Source organism: Dipteris shenzhenensis, chromosome 26 (assembly GCF_047967505.1).
Source record: "Dipteris shenzhenensis isolate YYH24624 ecotype China chromosome 26, Dip_SZ_1.0, whole genome shotgun sequence".
NCBI lineage: Eukaryota > Viridiplantae > Streptophyta > Polypodiopsida > Gleicheniales > Dipteridaceae > Dipteris > Dipteris shenzhenensis.
Genome location: NC_141621.1, coordinates 14291406 through 14315241, shown reverse-complemented (window position 1 = coordinate 14315241; position 23836 = coordinate 14291406). Strand labels below are relative to the sequence as shown.

Below are 23836 nucleotides of genomic sequence, written 5' to 3'. Positions count from 1 at the left end.
GGTGCACGGCGATGGAGATGAGAGTCAACTACTACTTCAATCGAGATAAAAGTTGTTCTGGATAAGATCGTAGATGCTTTTCTTGAGTAGCTCAGTATCAAGATGATCGGGTGGAGCCTTGGAGCAGAGAGCTTAGCGTTGAGGAGCCTGTTCCGTTGTTCCTTTGAACGGTTGTAGTAGGTTGTTGTAGAGGGCGTCTTTGGAGCTGAAGGCCTGGCATTTAGTTCATTGTTTGGCCGTTGTATGCTACCGTTAATGGAAACCCATGAAGGTGCAATTTGATGGAGGTCTGGCACTTCGTAGTCATTGTGAGAGCTTGGAGGTCGTAGGTGTAGCGAGCTTTTGAAGCGAACATTTATGGGCTATAGCTTTGGGCTTAGAGCCTTAGAGTGAGGAGCTTTGACTGTAGGGAGTGATGGCACGATAGAGTTGGAGAGCAACGAAGGCTTCGAAGCATTATTGGCCTCTGATGAGAAGGGGCTGGAGAGATGCACGTCAGATTACTAGAGTTGTGCTGGAATTTCCCATGAGCCGCCAGTCATTGTTGACTCTGTGCCAACATGAACTTATGAAGAAAGAGAAGGTGATACAACTTTGTGATACAACTTTGTGTTACAACTTTGTGTTACAACTTCTAGACACAACTTTATGTTACGACTTTGTGTAACAACTTTGTGTTACGAGTTTGTCTACATGAAGAGAGAGAATGTGTTACGACTTTGTGATACAACTTTGTGACACAACTTTGTGTTACAACTTTGTGTTACAACTTTGTGTAACAACTTTGTGTTACATCTTCTACATGAAGAGAGAGAATGTGTTACGACTTTGTGATACAACTTTGTGACACAACTTTGTGTTACAACTTTGTGTTACAACTTTGTGTAACAACTTTGTGTAACGACTTTGTGTTACATGCAGAGAGAGAAGCTCTCCAACTTGTATAAATACCCCATAATGGAATGAAGCCCACACTCTTGGGGCATTGTGTTGAGTCTACATTGGTATTCCAAGCATTTGTCTCAAGTGTCCATGCTTCCTTGCACTGCATGTCCAAAAGCATGTCCTAACCTTGCAACCCTTCTCCCCTCTCCTCCAACCCTGCAACCCATCCTCTCCCTCTCCTCCTCCCTTCTCCCTCCTCCTCCTCCTCCTCCTCCTCCCTCCTCCTCCCTCCTCCTCCTCCTCCTCCTCCTTCCTCCTCCTCCTCCTCCTCTCTCCTCCCTCTCCCTCCTCCTCTTCCCTCCTCCTCCTTCCTCCTCTCTCTCTTACTTCACCCATGCTCTTACACCTTCTTCCTCTCCCACTCCTATGCTTTCCTAAACCCTTAAACTCCATGATCTACGAGGGAGACGAGTTCTCCACCATGTACTCTATTCTGAACCTTGGACCCTCCTTCTAACCCTGGACTCCTTCAACCCCCTTCTAAACCCTGAAACTCTTTCTAACCCTGAACTCTTTCTAAACCCTGGATCCTCCTTCTGAACCCTTGAACTCTTTCTAAACCCTGGAACCTCCTTCTGAACCCTTAAACTCCTCCTGAACCCTACAACCCCCAATGAAGACGAAAGCCTTCATTACCCCAACAACAATGGTTTATGTGCCTTTTACACATGCTTGCATTATGTTTACTCACCACACTTAAGCCTACGTCTCTCACCGGAACACGACTCGAGGTCCTAAGCTACATATATACTACAACGACAATCCCAATATATCTGTAGGTGACAAAAGCCTCGGAACCCTGCAACATAGAATACCCAGCTCTTCCTACGAGAGCGGTAGGATAGAGTCAACATTTGGCGCCGTTGCCGGGGAGACTAGCGTCTCAAGTAGCGACGAGTAAACATGCGTAGGTAGGTGTAAAAGCCACATGATGTACAATTAGGCTAGGTAGTGGACACGGTTGCGTAGAGCTTTCAATTACGATCATTTTACCTTTTTACAGAAAGGCAAACCGAGCTCTCCATAAAGAGTTATGGCTCGAGAAGAGTTTAGGGTTAAACCCTAAACCTAAACCCTAAACCTAAAATCCAAACCTATAAAAACCTACTCCACCCCCCCTCATTCTTCATCTTTCACTTTTGCCTCCATTCTCTTCCTCCTTCCGAGCCCCACGCAAGACACTCCTCCCTCTCCATCGACCGCCCCCTTACTCCTATCCTCGCCATGTAAGTGACATCGAGCCCTTCTCGCAGCGATGACCTAGCCTTCCACCCACCGTCCATTGTTCCGCGACAATCCCGTTCCATCGAGAAAGACTTGGAGAGCGTCAGGTAACCACTTCGCCTTGCTTTTCAATTTCCGTCTTTCAGTTTTTTTTTGTTGCTCTTTTACCCCTCCCCCTCCACCACCATCTCCCCCTCTCCCCCTCCCCCTTCATCTCCACCTCCCCCTCTCCCCCTCCCCCTCCACTACCACCTCCCCCCTCCCCCTCTTCCCCCCCCCTCCACCACCACCTCCCCCCTCCCCCTTCATCTCCCCCTCCCCCTCCACTACCACCTCCCCCCTCCCCCTCTTTCCCCCCCTCCACCACCACCTCCCCCCTCCCCCTTCATCTCCCCCTCCCCCTCCACTACCACCTCCCCCCTCCCCCTCTTTCCCCCCCCTCCACCACCACCTCCCCCCTCCCCCTTCATCTCCCCCTCCCCCTCCACCTCCTCCCCCCTCCCCCTCTCCCCCTCCCCCTCCACTACCACCTCCCCCTCACCTCACACTCTCCCCCTCCCCCTCCACTACCACCTCCCCCTCACCTCACCCCCTCCCCCTCTTTTCCCCCCCCTCCACCACCACCTCCCCCCTCCCCCTTCATCTCCCCCTCCCCCTCCCCCATCCCCCTCTCTCCCCCTCATTCTCTCTCCCCCCTCCCCTTCTCTCTCTACCATCATCTCCCCCTCCCCCTCCCCCTCCCCCTCTCTCTTTTCTCTCTCCTCTCTCCCACTTCCCCCCCCTCATTCTCTCTCCCACCCCCTCTCTCTCTCACTCTCTCCTCTCTCCCCCTCGTTCCCTCCCCCACCCCTTCTCTCTCTCTCCCCCTTTCCCCCCTCGCCCCCCCATCCCCCTCTCTCCCCCTCCCCCTTACCCCCCTCGCCCCCCATCCCCCTCTCTCCCCCTCCCCCTTACCCCGCTCAACCCCCCCATCCCACCCACCCCACCCCACCCACCCCCTCGTTCCCGCGGCGGCGCTCCGCAGAGACGCCGCCGCCGCCCCCGCCCACCCCGCCCGGGCCGCCGACGCCCGCCCGCCAGCGGCGGCGCCCGCCCGCTCCGCCCCCGCGGCCATCCCTGGCCGCCCTCGCATCACCCCCGCGTGCCCACCGCCCCGCCCGCGCCGCCCACCGCCCCGCGGCGCGGTGCCACCCCCGCGCGCCCGCACTCGCCCCGCGCCCCTCCAACCCTCGCCACCCCCGCCGCCGCCCCGCGGCGGCGACCCCTCGCACACCCCTCACACCCCCTGTGCTCCCCCCTCCCCCACCCCCTGCGCTCTCCCCTTCGCACCCCCCTCACACCACCTGCGCGACCCCCTCCCCCTCCCCCTGCGCTCTCCCCTCCACACCCCCCTCACACCCCCTGCGCGCCCTCCCCCTCCCCCTATGCTCTCCCCTCCACACCCCCCTCACACCCCTTGCGCGACTCCCTCCCCCTCCCCCGCCACTCCCCTCCACACCCCCCTCACACCCCCCCCGCGCGCCAGCCCCCCTCAGCAGCGCCGCCGTCGGGCAGCCCCCTCAGCACCTCCAAAAAAAAAAAAAAATAAAAAATAAAAAAAAAAACCTAACCTAAAACTAACCTCGGGTTAGTTACTAACTACGGTTAGGTTAGTCGATTAACCCTAGGTTCGTTAGACCTAACTACAGTTAGGTTAGGTTAGTTCGGTTAGCATTAACTAGAGTTAGGTTAGGTTAGAGTAGGTTAGTTCACCCTCGGTTAGTTAGGTTAGACTAGTTAGGTTAGTTTAGGTTAACCCCCAGTTAGGTTAGACTAACTCTTCAGTTAGTATCTAACTACAGTTAGTTCAACCTCCCAGTTACAATAACTGGGAGGATCTAGGTTAGTTAGTCTAACTAGAGTCACTTAGTTTCAACTCCTCGGTTGGACTTAAAGTCCCTTCACACCACCATTAGGACCCTCCAAAACGCCAAATTTAGCCCTCCTTTAACCCCTCGAAACTCCTCCGTTTGGGACCCAAATTGAACCCCGTTTGAACCCAGATTTCACACACGGAAACACCACGTTACGGGGTATTTTTCCAGCCCATTGCACACCATTTCGGCATCCCTCGCACACGTTCGTTCGCGCCCCCGTGTGGGCCTCATTTTGCATTTATTCACTCGTATTTTCACGCCGCGACCTCCGATTAACGATCCGTCTGCACTGGCACATTTTCCTACACACGTAGGACAATCCTAGGCACATTATTAACACGACGGTCCCTACACAAACTAACATCACTCTAACTCTCCTAACGACACCACCTCCACACCCACACTTGGGTAGCGATCCCCTTAGCCAATCACGCACCATCTGCATGCAGTTACGTTCCGGCCAACGACTTCGACTCCAACGCTCGTCCGATCTGCAACTTACTCCACTGCAACAACCGCCCCCGCCAATCCTCTACCCCGAATCCCCCCCTGAGGTTCAACAACTTCCTTTAACTCCTCCACGCCCCAACATGGCTGGACGCCGTCCTGAGCATGATGGGGACATCGAGCTCGATGCCGAGGCTGACAACTTCTTCAATCGACGAAATCACAACAATCACGGCCGACGCCCCTTGGGAAAACTGGAACTTCCCAAATATAATGGTAGGGGAGACCCTGCTCGCTTCCTCCAACATTTTGATGCCGCATGTCGAGCAGGTGGTGATCAATCCCATGAAACTAAGGTGGCTTGGTTTCCAATGGCCTTAACTGATGAGGCGTCAGAATGGTACCTCGACCTTCTTGTGGAAGAACGTGCCACATGGGACCTACTTCAAACCGAATTCAAACGTCGCTTTCAAACGGAGAGGCTACAAGATGATCCCGCTCTCCAACTCAGCAAGATTGAACAAGGCCGGAGGGAAGATGTATGCACATACCTGGGAAAGATGAAGAGATTGATCGCCAAATGTGACCCACGCCCAGATGCAAAGTACCTCACGGCATGGTTCATAGCAGGTCTAAGAAAGAAAATCCGCAAGGATATGAAAAAGATAAGTAGCTATGAAACATTCAGTGCTGCTCATGCGGCAGCCATTGACATCGAAGATGGCATGACAGATTCAGACACTAGCAGTGATGATGCCAGATCAAATACACGAGATAAGCGCTCGAAAAAAGGTAAATCAAAGGACACTGCCGAAACATCCAATGAAGATCGCCTCGAGGCCATGACCTTGAAGCTGAAAGAAGATATGATGCAGGCCATGGATTAAAAACTTCACTTGTCTCAGCCGCCAACTCAAACATATCCACGGCGAGAAAATGTCTAGTGCCCACACTGCTTGGCCAATCATACAGCAAATGAATGCCCAGTCCTAAGAGCAAGAATCACTACACAAGCAAATCCACTGCCACGGTTGTGGTGCCATATCTGTGTCGTCGGCGGCCATGATGAGACCAGTTGCATCTTCAACATGCGCAACAATCCGCCTCGACCACCACAATACCAAGCGGCACCCATGCTAGTATACAGGCAACCGGCACTTGCACAAGCGCCCCCAGCTCCGAGACTAAATCCTGTACCCATTCGGACACAAGTCCCCCAACTACTCAGGAATCCGAATCCACGACCGTATCCAAGAGCAGCAAACCCAGCTCCTCAGGCAGTTCCAATACATCAATTACAAGCCGAGGAAGTCGACTCGCTATTTGAGTATGAAGCAGAGTACCCAGTGTACTACGTCGAAGGTGCAGAGGGTTTAATACCAGTCTATGCAAATCAAGTGCGACCCAACACATTTCGCGCACCAATCAAGTGTTACGGTTGTGGAGAAAATCATAGAATCGCAGAGTGCCCTCATCGCGGTAGCCCAGCCACTTTCCAACCAGTCTGCAGAGATTGTGGCATAGGACATGCCTGTATGGATTGTCCCATGAAAAATAAGGTCCCAGAACAAACAGAGGTTAAGCCTGACATCCCCATCGGCATCATTGGGGTGGACCATCAAAGTCTGGGTCCGGCAAGTCTAAGGTCACAACCTATCAATGTAATTACACGCCAACAGAAAGCGGCCACAAAGGAACCTATCATTCCAATCCAACCGAAGCGACTTCTGAGAAAGAAAGCACAAGTGCCTCCACCTCCGCCAAGCAATGAGCAGCCGAGTTCATCCACATCAACTCCCGAGCCTCGAATAAAAGAAGCTCCATTCCCGAATGCAGAGGTGGAAAAGGCTCGTTTTCAGGCACTTCAGCAATGGGTCCAAAATGAACAAGCTCAATTTGAGGCTCAGAAACAAGCTCAAGACCCACTCCATGACTTGGCCCCACAAAGTATTGATACTGTACTCGAGCCCTTGGTCCAACAGCAAACTCCACAACAGAATGTACCGCCACGTCAACTTGAAGGAGCTGCACTCTCTAGCATCCTAAGTTGCCCTGTGTCCATTCCCATCGGAATCCTCTTACGAAATTGTCCCAATCTCTGGGAGAGTTTCAAAGGATGGATTGAACTCGCAAATCCCCCTCCGCCTATGAACGACATTGATGATATCCCTGTGCGGATGGGTGAGAAAGATGACATACGCAACATCACTGTGCCTTTGATCCACAAGGCATATAATGAAATCCAAGCCATAGTGGATGGTGGAGCAGGTGTCAATGTCCTATCAAAGGAGCTTTACGAAGAATGGGGTCTCCCACCAATGCAAAAGGCTAATTTCAACATACGCCTTGCCGATGATTCACGGGCTAAACCCTTGGGAATAGTGAATGGCGTGTCCACAAAGATCGCAGGAGTCCGCTTTTCCCTTCAATTCACAATCTTGGATCTCCCCAAAAAATCCTATCAAATCTTACTGGGACGTCCTTGGTTATGGGAAGCATCAGTCCTCCATGACTGGGGAACGGATAGATTGACAATCCAGAATCGAGACACTGCAGTCAGGGTGAATGTGGGGACAGGAGTTATTAAACCAATTGTTCCTAGAGCATTGGATGACACATCTTCCACGACGATCTCGAGCAAATCAGATCCCTTGCAACAGCATGCCATAGCAGGTGACTCACAAAGCAATGTCAATAACTGGATACAAACATTGGCAACCATCGACAACTGCCATTCATTAGACCCCATCTTCTCACAGATAGATGTTAACACACTACAGGTCGATCCTCCACCGACACATGAAGAACCAATCGATCTAGAGATGCCTTTCTTTATGGCTGACCTCGAATGGGATAATGAACCTGAAGAAGGTACCCATACCAATGATGACTCAGATTTTCCTTGGGACCTTGAAACAGAGGCTGCGAATGCTGAAATTGAAGATCAAATCTTTGATAATGACCTAGCCATTCTGCATGCCCTAATGGCAGTTGAGCTCCCAAAAGTTGAACCTCCACAGTTGCATAACAGCAGAAGATCCCGCAAGAAAGCTGCCGGAGGAAATCGCAGAAAAGCCAAGGCCGAGCACTTCAATGAATTCGAACGAGTCCAAACACGGATTGTGGAATTGTATCTTGCAAAGGCAGTCCCCTCAAAGTCAAAACCACCACCTCTTGAATGGTCCCCTGAAGGACTGGAAGGAGTATGTGCAGCACATGAACCCTTACTTGGAAACACCTTACCAGTGGAAAAGTTACCCCACAGTTCCCAACGTAAGAAGTTTCGGAAATATAAGCCACATGTGCGGATGAAGCTCGATCAAGAGACTTCAGAAAAAGAAAGGAAGGAAGAGCCTAACAAATTACTAAAAGCAACTATGCCACCCAGTACTCATGACACATCTCAGGCTAGTTCAACCCCATCAGAGGCCGATCTTCGAGAAGTGCCGGAATACTTTAAGAATTATACGAGTGGCAGTGCACCAATAGCAATGCCAAGACCATCAGAGAATCTGAAGTTCAAGAAACTGATAGCATTGGAGAAACTCCAATCTATGAGGGACCGGCAAAAACACGCACAATAAACCTCGCCCTTGAAGGGGAGGAAGAAAAGTTAGTTTTCATTGGGAAACAGCTCCGTCAAGAAGATGAAATCAAACTCAAAGACCTCCTAATGGAATACCGTGACTGCCTAGCATGGTCATACAAAGAGATGAAAGGAATTTCACCAGAAGTGGCAGTTCACACGATCCCTATAAGGGAAGGTGCTCGCCCTAAGGTATGTGGACCTTATCGCACAAATCCTAAATATGGCACCATGGTTTATGATGAGCTGGAAAAACTCCTAGATGCCGGATTCATCTACGAGATAGAGCACACTGATTGGGTTTCACCCATTGTCATTGTGCCTAAACGCAACAAGAAGCTCAGAATATGCGTAAACCTGAAAAATGTGAATGCCGCCACAATTAGGGATCACTACCCCCTACCCTTAACAGAAACAGTGTTGGAAAAGGTGGCAGGATCCGAAATATATAGCTTCTTGGATGGCTTCAGTGGCTATAACCAGGTACAAATTGCTCCTCAAGACCAATCAAAAACAGCATTTGCTACAGAATGGGGTATTTTTGCATATAGAGTCATGCCATTCGGCCTTTGTAATGCCCCAGCCACATTCCAGCGAGTCATGTTCACAGCTTTCAAGTCATTTTTGAATAAGTTTTTACAGGTCTTCTTGGATGATTTGTGCATCCATTCAACCAAACAGGACCACTTCAAATGTCTGGAAGAAGTACTAATCAAATGCAGGGAGTATGGCATCTCCCTAAATCCAACAAAATGCCAGTTCATGGTCACCCACGGAGTTGTTTTGGGACACATCGTCTCTCAACATGGGATTGCAACTGACATGGACAAAATCAAGATCATCATGGAATTGCCTCCTCCTACAAATTCCAAAGGTGTACAGGTCTTTATGGGACATGCCGGCTATTATAGAAGATTTATATTGCGGTATGCCATGATAGCTAGACCACTTTACAAGTTATTAGTGGAGTTCTTATGGACCGAAGAGTGCGACCAAGCCTTTGAGCTTTTAAAGTGGCGCCTAATCACAGCACCCATCCTTCTATCTCCCAATTGGGATATTGATTTTCATGTTCATACTGATGGATCCAAGTATGCAATTGGGAGTGTGCTTTGTCAACCTGGTGAACATAAGAAAGACTACCCCGTCTACTTCGCCAGTCGACAACTCAATGATGCAGAGATCAACTATACAACCACAGAAAGAGAAGCCCTCGCAATGGTGTACAGTGTAAAGAAATTTCGGCACTATCTACTCGCAAATGATTTTGTCTTCTACACCGACCATCAAGCATTGCTTTATCTTGTGAACCGTCCGTGTACCACCAGAAGAATAACCAGATGGCTCCTCTTGCTGCAAGAATTCAACTTCAAAATTGTGGTCCGCAAAGGTGCCCAACACTACATTGCCGATCACATGTCTCGAGTCAAGACAGGAGAAGAAGCCACTGGAATAGAAGATGACTTACCAGATGCCACACTATTTCAAATAGATGCTGTTCCAGAATGGTGTGGAGATATCATTGGGTACTTGATGGCAGGAAGACCACCCCCTGACATGAAAGCAGTAGATGCCAGAAAATTGATTCTAAAGGCTGCACCATATCAACTCATTGCAGGACAACTATACAAGATGGGCAAGGACCAGATATTAAGAAGATGTGTAATGCCTCATGAGATCCTGCCAATCCTGAGTGAAGTCCATGAAGGCATTGCAGGAGGACACTTCCAAGGGGAAGCCACAGCAAGAAAAGTTCTCCTCGCAGGCTACTGGTGGCCAACACTGTGGGCAGATGCCTATGAATATGTAAAAGGCTGTGATGTATGCCAACGAACTATTAAACCACAACACAAAGATTTCAATCCCCTAACAACAGTTGTTGCACAACAGCCATTTGAAAAATGGGGGATTGATTATGTGGGTCCCATACATCCAGCAGCAAAAGGAACACAGGCACGCTACATCATTGTGGCCACTGATTACTTTACAAAATGGGCTGAAGCTAAGGCAGTCAGAAAGGCAGATGCCAAAAGCACAGCAAGATTCTTGTATGAACATGTGATCACCCGATTCGGATGCCCCCTTGAAATTGTGTCGGATAGAGGCACACATTTTGTCAATGAGGTAATCCAAGAACTCTTGTCTGGCTTCATGGTCATTCATAGAAAAAGCACACCCTACTACCCCCAAGGGAATGGACTAGCAGAATCCACAAATAAAATCATATGCAATGTCCTCACCAAGGTAGTAGAACCACAGCGTTCTGATTGGGCAGAGAAACTGAATGCAGCCTTATGGGCATACAGAACCACATTCAAGGTCAGTACAGGGAACACACCTTTTCAATTGGTGTACGGCCTTGAAGCCGTGGTCCCACTTGAATTTGTAATACCAAGCCTGCGCATCGCAATACAGGAACGCATGGGTGATCATGAGTCCTTGAAAGAAAGGCTCTGTCAGTTGGAGACGCATACAGAGACAAGACTAGTCGCTTATCATGCCATGACAACAGAAAAACGTCGAAGAAAGGCATGGTTTGACAGGAATCTGAAAGCTAAAGACATCAAGGAAGGCGACTTAGTCCTGTTATACAATGCCAAAGTACACAAGGGAAAACTGAAGTATCTAGGTCAAGGACCCTACCGAGTACGCAAGATGAATCCCATTGGAGCTGTGCTACTTGAAACACTAGATGGAGTCCAATTCAACACAACAATAAACGGGAGCCGACTAAAGCGCTACTACATCAACACGCGAGCCATCCCCGACAAAAACGAAGATTTGGGAAACCAAGTCTTCCTTAGTTAGGATTAGATTGTATCACAAGCACTCACTCGCATATGCACGTTTTTGCACATATAGTTTGCACTAGATTCTTACACGCACACTCATTGCATACGCATGTTTTTTGCACATTAGGGATGTTTGAGTCTTAGTTTCCCTAACAAATCCCACGAATAAGCATATAGTTAGACACATCACATGCACTCACATGATTTTGCATAGGCACATAATAGATTGCATAACAAATAGTATCACACACTTTCATTCCATACTCTCAAAGCATGCAATGAATTCACACGCACTACACACAGCTATGCCAAAACTCAAGATAAATTGGAAACAGAGTCTGCAGCCTCCGCAATGAGACCCCCGCCAAACATCACAGCCGTCTCCTATATGCAAAAATATCAAACTTGCATACTAATTATCTACAAGCTCAATGCTACGGGTGCAATCGCATCCAACATGTATGCAAGATAGCAAGAAATGACAGCCTCAACAACGAGACCCCCGCCAAATCTCTTCCCAAGAAGATTCGATGGCAGCGTCCGCAACCTCAGCAACGAGATCCCCTCTGACATTCATAATCATCTACCCCTCCTTAAGTGGAGACAAGCTTCTTGACCAACATCCTTTATACCAATCCTCCACAACGAGACCCCCGCTAAACCTCTTCCCAAGAAGATTCGATGGCAGCATCCGCAACCTCAGCAACGAGATCCCCTCTGGCAATCATAGTCATCTACCCCTCCTTAAGAGGAGATAAGTTTCTTGACTATTGACTACAAATTGTGTGGTGCAAAAGCATTATAGCAGGAATGACTCGCATAACACAAGCTAAATAGCCACTGAATTATGCACATGGCAGCCCAACTCTGAAATCAAAATAAGCCATAACCCGAGGACGGGTAATAAAATGGATCCGGGAGTATGTTGACTCTGTGCCAACATGAACTTATGAAGAAAGAGAAGGTGATACAACTTTGTGATACAACTTTGTGTTACAACTTTGTGTTACAACTTCTAGACACAACTTTATGTTACGACTTTGTGTAACAACTTTGTGTTACGAGTTTGTCTACATGAAGAGAGAGAATGTGTTACGACTTTGTGATACAACTTTGTGACACAACTTTGTGTTACAACTTTGTGTTACAACTTTGTGTAACAACTTTGTGTAACAACTTTGTGTTACATCTTCTACATGAAGAGAGAGAATGTGTTACGACTTTGTGATACAACTTTGTGACACAACTTTGTGTTACAACTTTGTGTTACAACTTTGTGTAACAACTTTGTGTAACGACTTTGTGTTACATGCAGAGAGAGAAGCTCTCCAACTTGTATAAATACCCCATAATGGAATGAAGCCCACACTCTTGGGGCATTGTGTTGAGTCTACATTGGTATTCCAAGCATTTGTCTCAAGTGTCCATGCTTCCTTGCACTGCACGTCCAAAAGCATGTCCTAACCTTGCAACCCTTCTCCCCTCTCCTCCAACCCTGCAACCCATCCTCTCCCTCTCCTCCTCCCTTCTCCCTCCTCCTCCTCCTCCTCCTCCTCCCTCCTCCTCCCTCCTCCTCCTCCTCCTCCTCCTTCCTCCTCCTCCTCCTCCTCTCTCCTCCCTCTCCCTCCTCCTCTTCCCTCCTCCTCCTTCCTCCTCTCTCTCTTACTTCACCCATGCTCTTACACCTTCTTCCTCTCCCACTCCTATGCTTTCCTAAACCCTTAAACTCCATGATCTACGAGGGAGACGAGTTCTCCACCATGTACTCTATTCTGAACCTTGGACCCTCCTTCTAACCCTGGACTCCTTCAACCCCCTTCTAAACCCTGAAACTCTTTCTAACCCTGAACTCTTTCTAAACCCTGGATCCTCCTTCTGAAACCTTGAACTCTTTCTAAACCCTGGAACCTCCTTCTGAACCCTTAAACTCCTCCTGAACCCTACAACCCCCAATGAAGGCGAAAGCCTTCATTACCCCAACAACAATGGTTTATGTGCCTTTTACACATGCTTGCATTATGTTTACTCACCACACTTAAGCCTACGTCTCTCATCGGAACACGACTCGAGGTCCTAAGCTACATATATACTACAACGACAATCCCAATATATCTGTAGGTGACAAAAAGCCTCGGAACCCTGCAACATAGAATACCCAGCTCTTCCTACGAGAGCGGTAGGATAGAGTCAACAACAGTCATGGAGCTGGCCTTGTTGTTGCTAGCAAGCAGAATATGGAGATGCTAAGGGTGTTTTGTCATCGGCTAGCTGTAGGGGGCCTAGCTATGAGCCCCCCTGGGTGCTTTCATAGCTACTCTCAGGTGGTCAGGCTTGATTACAAAACATAGGCAAGGTTGGCAAGGTTTTTGCTTTTCAATACATTCCATTGATGTCACCTTTTGGCTCATGGCTTGATGATGACTCGTTTGCTTCTTTGTTTGGTGTAGCTACCTGCATGATGCTTTGTTCTTCCATGTGCCTAGATGCTTTATGTGTGAATGCCATGCTTCGTGCTATGGTCATCTCATGCACTTGTGCTTTTGGCATGCTTTCTGCATTCATGCGTTGCTTTTCCATTCGTTGCAAAGGTCTTACCAATTGATTACTTTCAATATTGGCAGTGTCTAATTGCATACAATAATTCTGACATGACAGGTGCGTGGAGCTTGAAAAGACGATCCCTTTTCCTTTTTGGAGCATGTCCAAATTCTTCCTGGATTGGAAGTTATGGCTTGTTGAAGCTTTTGTGAAGAAGAGGGCCTTTGATGATGTGTCACAGAGATTCACATGCTGAATTCAAACTGTGCTTAACAAGAGTGCTAAGTGCTTAGGTGGCACTTTAACTAACCCTGAACTTAATCTAACCATGGGTTAGTGTGGGTTGAGTTGACCAGACTTGGGTTTACTTAACCATTGACCAAGCTAAGTTACATTTAACCATAGCTACATCTTATCTTGCCACGTGTCTTCTCCATCTACTGCCACGTGTCTCTTGTAGAAACCTTAGGAAAAATGAGAGAGAAACTTGGAATCTGCTACGACGATCGACGCGGTGGAGATTCGGAGAAGGCGACGTTTCGTTGACGAAAGCTTGTCGGTGGTCATTGGCTATGGCATTGTGGCTCGTTGGAGCCAGTAGACGAGAATCTTGGAGCCTTGGAGTGCCTTTGATACAGAGCTGAAGTTTCGCTACTAAAGGTCGTGGAGAGTCCGTCGGTTGCCGATGGAGGCGAGGACATTGGAGCCAAGTTTGATGCATAGGAGGTATTTGATGTCGTTGGCGGCAACTACTAGGAGCTCACGTTGGAGGAGCTATTGAGCCACTCTTACTCTATCGGCTGCCTTGCTGGAGTCGCTTGTTGGAGTCGCTGGAGCTTTGCAGTCATTTAGTTGGCTGTTGGCTGCCTATTTGCAGGAGCATCTCGTTGATATGAGCCATGGCGCGCTGTTTGTTGGAGTTGAATGGAGCCTTCGTTGCTGCAGAAGGTGTCGCAGGTCATTGAGGAGGCTCTGTTGATGAAGGTCGGGCTGCTAATGTGCTGATGGCGACTGTTGGCAACGTTTGGAGAGGTCGTTGAGGTCATAGATGGCACGCTGGGCTAGGCTAGAGCACTATAGAAGCTGCTTGGGAGTTGTTCGGGCTGAGCATCAGATCTTGTGTGTGCAGGGCGGTCGACTGCAAAGCGTTGCTCGTAGGAGATGGCTTTTGTGTCACAACAGTTAAAGATTTGGAAGCTGGAGCTAGCCCGTGTGCATGGAGCTGCCAAGAGATACTGTAGGAGGTTGGTTCAGTAGAGGTCGTGCTGCAGCACGTCAATGGAGAGCAATCTATGGAGGCACTTGATAGCTTGCTCTTGGAGATGGGGAGCTGCAGAGTTTGTTGCTCATTGGAAGGAGCGCTGTCTTGCTTGTTGAAAGGAGCGCTATCACTCAGACTAAAAACCTTCACCTCTCTATCTCTCTCTCTCAGCACAAAGAGTGGACTCACAAGAGCTCTCTCTTTTTCACAATGGAACTCTCACAAAACAATTGAACGGAAATCTTCAACTCTCATGGACGGAATTCTTTCACAAGAAGAATGAATCTAGATGTCTCTCACTATTCACGAAACACTCTAAAGAACTCTCTAGATCTAAAACTAATCTTACATTCTGAAACTAATCTAGGAATGGGAGCAATCCTAGTGAACTACTAATAAGCTAAACTAGGAGAGCTAAACCTATGCTCTGATACCATGACAAAACATGTGTGCCTCAGGATCTGTGGAGCACTCTAAGCCTGGATGGAACCTATGTGGAAACATGATGAAGAGAGTGCTCATGACATGTATCTCAAGTCAATTAGGTTCCAAGATAGATTAGCTTGGACTCATAAAGAGAATCTTGAGATAGTGCAAAGTGCTTGATTGATATTACTTCAAATGAACCTCCCTTTTATAGGTGAGGGTACTTACATCCATTTTGCTTGCTCACATGTGGGATATCTCCTCCATGCCATGTGGCAGCTTATCCTTTGCTCATACCTTTGCTCTACATGTGCTCATGGCACCACAACTCTCAACACCCATTTCATAGATGACGCGCATCTTGCATTCTGCTACTCCATTTTGCTGTGATGTATGTGGCGGGGGTTTCTGCCTCTTGATTCCATGACTTTTGTAGTAACTTTCGAATTCAGTCGATGTGAACTCTCTACCTCTGTCTGATCTCAGCTTCTTCACATTCCTCCCCGATTCTTTCTCGACCATTACATGCCATTCCTTGAACCTACTGAAAGCCTTGTCTTTTGTCTTCAGGAAGTATATCCATATCCTTCTACTGTAGTCGTCGATCAGTGTCATGAAGTATAAGGAACCACCCAAAGCTTCTGTCTCCATCTTTCCACAAAGGTCCGAGTGAATGAGCTCTAGAGGAGCCTTTTCTTTGCTGGCCTCTTTAGGAAAGGGTTGCTGATGCTTCTTGCCCATCAGGCAAGCTTCACATACATCGGGCAGATCTCAAATTTTTGGTAGGTCTGCAATCATTCCACTTTTATGCATCTCCTTCAAAGACCTAAGGTTTAGATGACCAAACCTCTCATGCCATAGCTTAGTGTTCTTCACATCTGCTCGAGCACTGAAAGCTGAGAGTTCTTAAATGTTGTTGTGCCATGTACTGTGATGCCAAAAATTGATATTTTTAATTTGGCATTGGTATTGTTCTTCTCTATGTTTGATAAGAGTTTGAGTATCAAGTGATAGCCTAGTGGCTCTCACTTATTTCTATTTTCTATGATATTGTATGGGATTGAGAGGATGAGTGGAATGGCTCATTGTAAATACCATAGGTATGAAGTATAAATACCTTGGTATGGGGTGAGAGTTATTTGTGTATGGGATATTATGAGTTTTTTAGAAAATAGGAAGAGTGAGTCATATAAAGAGGTGGGCTCATGTCCATGTGTTCCAATAATATAAGAGAGGCCACATGCCAAGCGTGTGGAAGGCATGTGGAGGAGTGTGAAGTCAAGAGGAATCCTTCTAGAATTCCTATGTGGAATAAGGAGGATGTGGACATGTGGAAAAGAGAGGGTCCCTATGGGCTCCATGTGAGGAGACTCTTGACTTTCTCAATATTTTAAGAGTCTTGAGCATCTTTTGATGGGACACATGGCAAGAGTAGCCAAAAAGGACATGGATGGTGACATACGTGCTTATGTGATTGATGGGGAAAGGAATCTACAGGAAGCAATTGTAAATGGGTGAAGGAGGGTAACAAAATCTCTATAAAAGGAGCCCTCCTCTCCCTTGTTTAGCAAAATCTCTTCCACCATTGGGCCTTATGTTGCTATAGTTCTAGTCTCCCCAAGCCTCTTCCATGAGCCTTCTCTTCCTCTTGTAGATATTCTCTTATGTAGACTCTTGAGTCCTTCTCTCTCTAGTTTATTCTCTCTCTATGAGTAGTCTTGGAGCTTTCGCTCCCTCTTGTATGTATGAAACCTCTTCTTCTCCCTTGTGTTTGTAGTGTTGAGGTGGATTCTCACTCTATTTGTAATGAAGGTCACTTCAGGTTCTCTCTCTCTTGAGTGTCTCTTCCCTTTTCTTTCTTTCAAAGCCTTAAAAGTTCTTTCTATTCGGCTGCTCACTGTGTACACATGGTCCATTTGTTTCCCGAGCCACTATGCAAACTTCTTCCCCTCTTCTAGGCAAAATCCATGAGGGATGGATCGTTGATGAAATTGAGTCTTGAGGGAGCATCTTGCTCAGGCGAAATTAGCCTGGGTGGAGGGTAATTTTCATGACAGTTTGACCCCCTGTTAGTGTTTTTCTCATAACTTTATGCTCGATAGTCCGATTGTAATGAAATTTATATCAGCGCGAAGCTCTCTTCAAGGCGCATGTTCTTATATAATCAGATCTTGAATTAGATACTGTTGCAAAAAGTTATGAGTCTCTGTGTTTGACAGTCTGTTTTCATGATAGTTTTTACCCCCTTCCAGTAAACTGTCCATATCTCTTCAACCGTCTGTCTGTTTTCAATGAAACTTATATCAGCGCGAAGCCCATCTCAAGACGCACCTCCTTGTGTGCTTGAATCTTTGATATCATGTCTCTACTGAAAGTTATAGGCCTCTGTGTCTAATGACAGTTTGTAGAGTATTTTGAGCTAAGTATAAAGGTGTCTATGAAGGAGGTGCAATGTTTCCTCGGAATCTACCCATCCGACCTAATCAGCCCCTTCAAACTCCTCGATATATATTAGTTCATGTCATGTTGAGCCGCAAGATCTTCTTTCAACAATGTATCGCTCTTCTCTTTGGTGCAAACCGGCTCACTGAGATTATGGCCTCTGCTGATCCTTTCCTTCTCCCTATGCTTGACTACAACATCACTTGGGATGTTACCATCTTCATTCTCATCTAAGGGAGGAAAGTATGGTGTGGTATCTTGGCATAAAAGCTTCTTTCTAATGTCTCATTCTCAATGATAAGTATCTTTGGCAGTCAGTTCGAATGCTGCAGGAAGTGAAGAGGTGCGTGAAGTTTATTACCCCCAACTTCATGTCACATCTTTTGGTGGAGACGCCGGGTACGTTTGGTATTGGATTCATCCCACCTTACTAAACGGTCTCGGGTGTACTTGATTGCATGTTATGCCTAGAAGAGGCATGTGTTTGTATGAGATAAAGAAGATGCCTGGAAGAACTCCGTTAGAAGAGATTGCAACCCGATTAAGAGAACTTGAACATTGTGAAGGTGATGCTCAAGCTATTCGCACAGTCACCATGATCATATCCTTTATGTTTGCATTGTTGAATATGTTGGTGAATCGACAACACCGGCAGCAGGCATAATGATAAATTGGGGATTGATCCATGCACTGGCAGCTTGGTGTGAAGAAGAGTTGAGTCTTTGGGTAGTTTTTGACTATGCTTTTGACTTCTTTTGCTATGCAAATGATGAAGATTACAATATCTTGAAGCTTTTATGTGCACTTCCTATTGTGAGAAGGGTGATTCTAGAATGCATGTATACACAATGTTTTCATGGTGCAGGTTGGTCACTTATTTTTAAAGATTTTGTTGAGGATCACATTGTGGAGGGTTTTTAACAAGTGGTTATGCATAATAAGTTGGTCTTGGTATACTAAGGCTCTGTGAGATCTTGTTCAGATCTTGTTTGGGATATTATTTGGATCTTGGTGTCTCCTTTTTGTGTTTCATCATGGTGAAGATTTCAGTGTTTCGAGGGACCCAAGGGGAAGACTCGGAGTCTTATCTTCGGGATTTTGTTCGAGGATGCCGGCTTTCTGGATGGTCCATGAAGGATCGGGCAGAGATTCTACCTGATTTTCTTGAAGGTGTAGCCTTGAGTTGGCATGAGACCTTGCCGGACTCTACCAAGGAGGACTGGGACCAAGTGGTGGCAGCAATGAAGCAGAGATTTGGGGCAGTGGAGTCGCCAAATGCTTTGATGTTGCAGTTGGACCGGTTTTGTCAAGGAGAGGGTGAGTTGGTCTCTGCGGTGGCAATCCTATATGAAACTTTATGGACAAAGTATGAAAGGGCAGCTTTGCGAGCTGTGGCATTGGCATCATCGGCCCCTCAAAGTCTCTCAGGGATGGAGCACTTAAAGATGAGCAAATTTGTTATGGCTTTGGAGCCTCGTGTTCGGTAATGAGTAAAGATCCAACAACATATGTGGAGGCGCTTCGCATTGCAACCAAGAAAGAAGGTTCTCTAAAGCTTGAATCCTCTTTTGTGTCTTCAACAGCTTCAACTTCTAAGGTGGAGGTAATGGGTACTCCTCAAGTACCAAAGTCCTCTAAGTTAGATCATAATATCTCCCAATTGATGGCAGAGTTTGCTGATTTGAAATTACATTTGGTTAATGCACGACAACCTAGAGCACCAAAGAGTGAAGATAGGCCTCGAGATAGGAGTGGGGTCACTTGCTATGAATGTAATGAAAAAGGTCACTATCGCCCCGAGTGTCCTAGATTGAGAAAGAAAGAAGAAAAACAAGTATCCTTGTTAGAAGCTTCTTCAGGGGATGAGGAAAGAGAGGTAATGATGGCTAAACGGGGGCGTGGTAAAGCGAGAGAAGAAGAAGAAGAAAGCAAGGAAGAAGTAGATGAGGAACATCAGGAAGAGGAACACCGTAGTAAGAAAAAGAAGGCATCTAGAAGGAGAATTAGCCAGTCAGACTTTCCTTTAGGACAAGGAATTGGAAGCTATGACTTGTTGTCCGACCTTAAAGAAAAGGAAGCTCATATCACCTTTGGTCAATTACTTGCTTTATCTCCAAAACTACGGAAGGAATGGGGAAAACTAGCAACACAAGTGTGTCAAAGAAGAAAAAGAAGAAAAGTGCCAATCCTGTTGTTCAAAAGGTAGATATAGATGTTGGTGATGATGTACCTGTGGTTGATGTGATCATTGATGGTCAAGTGATTTCTCAGAGCCACAACCCACAGCTCGCTTCAAGTACTTGGACCTACATTAAGTGCTCTATTCAATGCTTGAAGCTAATTTTGAAATTAGCCGTGTGAGAACAAAACGAAGGTTGTTCACTAACTCCGCATTTCTTACTACCAAACGTTTTTTCTATAGCAATGAAAGTTCAACGTTGGAGGCGTTTGAATGTTGACCACGTGAACGCACGTTTAAAGTTGAAACGTAATTGCCACTGGCCAACCATGGTCGGCCTCCTTCTACTTTACCACTCAAGCTTCGAAGTCCATCAACAACGTGACTCCCACGGAGCCTTCCAACTTCCACCACCCACCTTATAAAACCATCTTTCCCTCGTCTCACCACAACATTATCCAGTTGCCTGTAGCTTCCTTCTTCGCCTTGCCTTCCATCTCAGCAATTCCCTCCTCCTCCTCGACCATTTCAAGATCCTATCTCAATGGCCCTAGTCCAGCACCGCCTCTTCCTCCTTGCCCTTGCTTCTTGCCTCCTCCTGCATGTCGTTGTCGCCCTGAAAGGTTGTGGAGGATCATGTTCCAGCGATAATGACTGCCAGGGGCAGCTGGCCTGTATGAGTGGCAAATGCGGTGACGATCCGGGTGTCGGGACGCACATTTGTAGTAGTACATCATCGCCTACACCCTCTGGCTCTTGTAAGGTGTCCTCCAACCTTGTGGGCACAGGCCACTCTTGCAATACCCAAGACTCCTCCGACTGCTGTGTCTCCGGGAAAAAGTACCCCCAATATCACTGTTCGCCCCCCGTCTCATCTAGCACCAAGGGCATTCTCACCTTAAACAGCTTTGAGAGCGGAGGAGACGGTGGCGCTGCTTCAGAATGCGACGGAAAATTCCACAACGATTCCGAGCTCGTGGTGGCTCTGTCCACAGGTTGGTACAACGGTGGCAGTCGATGCAATAAGAAGATCAAGATCTCTGGGAATGGGAAGAGCGTATTGGCAAAGGTAGTGGACGAGTGCGACTCCGTCAACGGCTGCGACAGCGATCACGACTACCAGCCTCCCTGCCCTTACAATGATGTAGATGCTTCAGCTGCAGTGTGGAAGGCGCTAGGAGTATCTGAGAATGACTCCAACTATGGAATGATGAGCATCACTTGGGCAGACGCTTGATTCTGCCTTCGCCAGGCCGGAGAGAAGAAGAAGATAGCAATCACGAGACCAACGACAGCGGATATGAATAACTTGGCGATCCAAAAAGTATATAAATCTTCATATTTTTCAAAAGACAACGTTCTGTCTTGTGATTTTTCTTTGAATACGTACTTACAAGTGACACTCTTATGACTTTTGTAACGCTCTTTTCATAACTCTAACCTCAGAGTGAGAACTCTAAGAGAATCTTGGGAATAGTTTTGTTAGACTAGGCTAGGTATACGGTCTCAATATGCTAGTGTACATAGGTTCATGGTAATTAGCTAAAAGGCTTTGATCAACCATGCAATGTTGATTATGATTTTATGCTAATTTTCAAAAGCAAAGTCCTCGCATTCCATTATGTAGGTTGATCCCCTATGCACGAGTACGAGGACTACGTGATGATGTGTCTTCACTAAAAAGCGCATTCCAAGTGGAGGGCTACTTTTCAGAGAAAGGATCTTTCATAGTGTCCGTTTGCAAAAGTGATGGAGAGGAGGTAGTACTGACAGATGATATGATGGAGAGGTGGTCTCCCACTTGGAGAGATGTTGATGAAGAGTTTGAGAATGACTTGCTATCAAGTCATGAATTTAAATTTATGTCAAGAAGAATGTTTTTTGTTTGGGAGGGAAATCATAGGACTACTGCTTGGATGAGTGTTATAAAGGATATCTTTCCTACAAACAAAAAACGACACATAAGAGTGGTTTGCACAATAATTGATCCTAGAAAAATAAGTGAGATTGCTCTATTGGCTAGCCTACAGTGCATGAATTCGTAAGTACTTTGATACCTTTTTTTCTTCCATTATTTTGTCTTGTATAATTCTTTACCTTCATTATTTTTATTTTGTACAAACGAACTAATCTTTTGATGTATCTTGTAGTATGAATGAGCATGCCATCGTCAAACCTAGCCTCCAAGACACACTTATAAATGCACACAACATTTGTGAGTGTGATCCTACGATATTTATGAAATCATTGTCTCCTAATGAAGTGAAATCCATAGAGAACTGGAGGGCTCATGAGAGTAAAGGAAAAAGGCCCTGGTTTCCATTGACAAGAGGCTATCTTGCAAGATTGGTCTTTCAGGTTTAATGCTACACTTCTCTTGGTGCTTATTCTCTTTCATTCCTTTTCTTTCTATAAAAGGAAATCTTTTGTGTAGGTTGAGTACAATACAGAGCTTAAAAAAGCAATTGATAAGATATCCACAAAGATGCCTATAGACCAAAGAACAGAAGCTGAAGGAAAGCAACGCATCCTGATTCAAAAGAGAATTGCTGACAGGATGGGAAAGGTGAGGGTTTAATTCTTCTTGTTGTTACATTTTTTAATCATTTTATGCATCTAACATGCAATGCTTGGATAGCTTTTGAATTGCATAGATCCAGGCTTGGGTGAGGCCTGGTTGGAAAAGTTATTTGCCTTGCGATTTGATGGTCTGGACTCTTGTGTAACTTTGGAGAAGCTGCAACTCATAGCAAAGTCTGATTTGAGATTGGAGAAAAAAATCATTTTTCTTTCCTTGTTGGAGGCTACTAAACCAATGAGGGATATGTATTTCATGCCTGTGGGGGATGTGGAGTATAGAGGGTGAGTTGTTCCTTTCATAAATAAACTTATTTTGCAGTGTTTGTATGTATTATAGAAGTGCCATAAGTCTTAGTTGTGTGAACACTATGTTTTTCACTTGTGTAGATGGATTAATAGAGAGATATTTCTTGAGAAAGTAGAGACCCAGGCTTTGAAATTTCTTGATGACTTGAGGATTGTAACAACCATGGGCGTTCCTTTAGAGACACCAAAAGATTACACAATGCAACAGTACATGGAGGACATAAAATTAGAAGGAAGAAAGCATTTGTTCTTAGCTCTACGATCAAAGGATTCAAAGATTGAGAGTAACGGAGGAAAGAAAGCAGACGGTCTCTCTGAGTTGGACATGGCTGCTCACAGGGTCAGGTTGGTCCCTTTTAGTTTTAATGATGGTGCTTTTCTATATGTTTTGTGAAGCTTATAACAACATTGAACTTGACAATCATTTTTATTTGTCTCAAATTTTTTGTGAATCTTTCTTTATATAGGAGGTCCAAATAATTAGTGATTGTTGATTTGTAGGTATCTTGCTCATTTGGCAAGAGAGAGAAAGATCTTAGAGATTCCAAATTTGTGCAAGAGTTGGGTGGAAATTGGTCATGCTGCTTGTATGTATCCTCCTGGCATGCACAATCACTCTCAATGGGAACTTGCAAATTGTCCTTGGTGGATAGACTTCCCCAAGGGACAAGTCTTGGTGTGTGAGAGAGACTTTCACAAGAAATATGCCTCATCTAAGGACATTGAAGAAAGTAAGGATAAAATGGGGGGAAGCTCTAGAAAAACAAAAACACAAGAACAAAAACAAGAACAAGCTCAAAAGAAAGGTAAGAAATATACATACATGTTGAGTTTTTAATGTTGTTTATGATGAGGGTTTGGAATAGTATACTAATGTTATTCTTTCCTATCCATTTAGATGAGGAGCCATCTAGTCCACCAAGGCAAGATAAGGATCAAATGGAGCATGCAAGTAAGGTTCTAGTTTATTTTTGTTCTTACTATCGGTGTTTCAAAATTTCCTTTGGTTGTGTTTGATAAAAAATTTCCATGTAGGTTCACAATCTATCACAAAGTTGGTACAACATTATGTATTTCATAAGGCACAGTCACCAGATAGTCTATCGACTCGTGGTATCACTCCATTATATGCTTGTATGGTGGGTGATTACATAACCATGGGCATGGACTTTTCACAGTCCAAGAAAAATGAAA

At 46.2% G+C, this 23836-nt stretch overlaps 1 protein-coding gene across 1 annotated transcript; it reads left to right on the top strand.

Annotated features, from left to right (window-relative positions):
- The first annotated feature begins 14347 nt into the window (after positions 1 to 14347).
- Positions 14348 to 20993, top strand: LOC147884711 (kiwellin-like). Its single transcript, XM_087397206.1, has 3 exons — positions 14348 to 14405; positions 16815 to 16874; positions 20380 to 20993. The coding sequence occupies exons 1-3, from the start codon at positions 14348 to 14350 to the stop codon at positions 20991 to 20993; spliced, it is 732 nt and encodes a 243-aa protein (XP_087253332.1).
- Positions 20994 to 23836: the final 2843 nt, after the last annotated feature.

What these genes read in the sequence shown, in the direction of transcription:
- LOC147884711 (XM_087397206.1), top strand. Translation starts at nt 14,348, where the DNA reads ATGGCGCGCTGTTTGTTGGAGTTGAATGGAGCCTTCGTTGCTGCAGAA. An exon ending in TGCTGCAGAAGGTGTCGCAG is followed by an intron (nt 14,406 to 16,814) that starts GTCATTGAGGAG and finishes TAGACTCTTGAG; the next exon opens with TCCTTCTCTCTCTAGTTTAT. An exon ending in TGGAGCTTTCGCTCCCTCTT is followed by an intron (nt 16,875 to 20,379) that starts GTATGTATGAAA and finishes TCGCCCTGAAAG; the next exon opens with GTTGTGGAGGATCATGTTCC.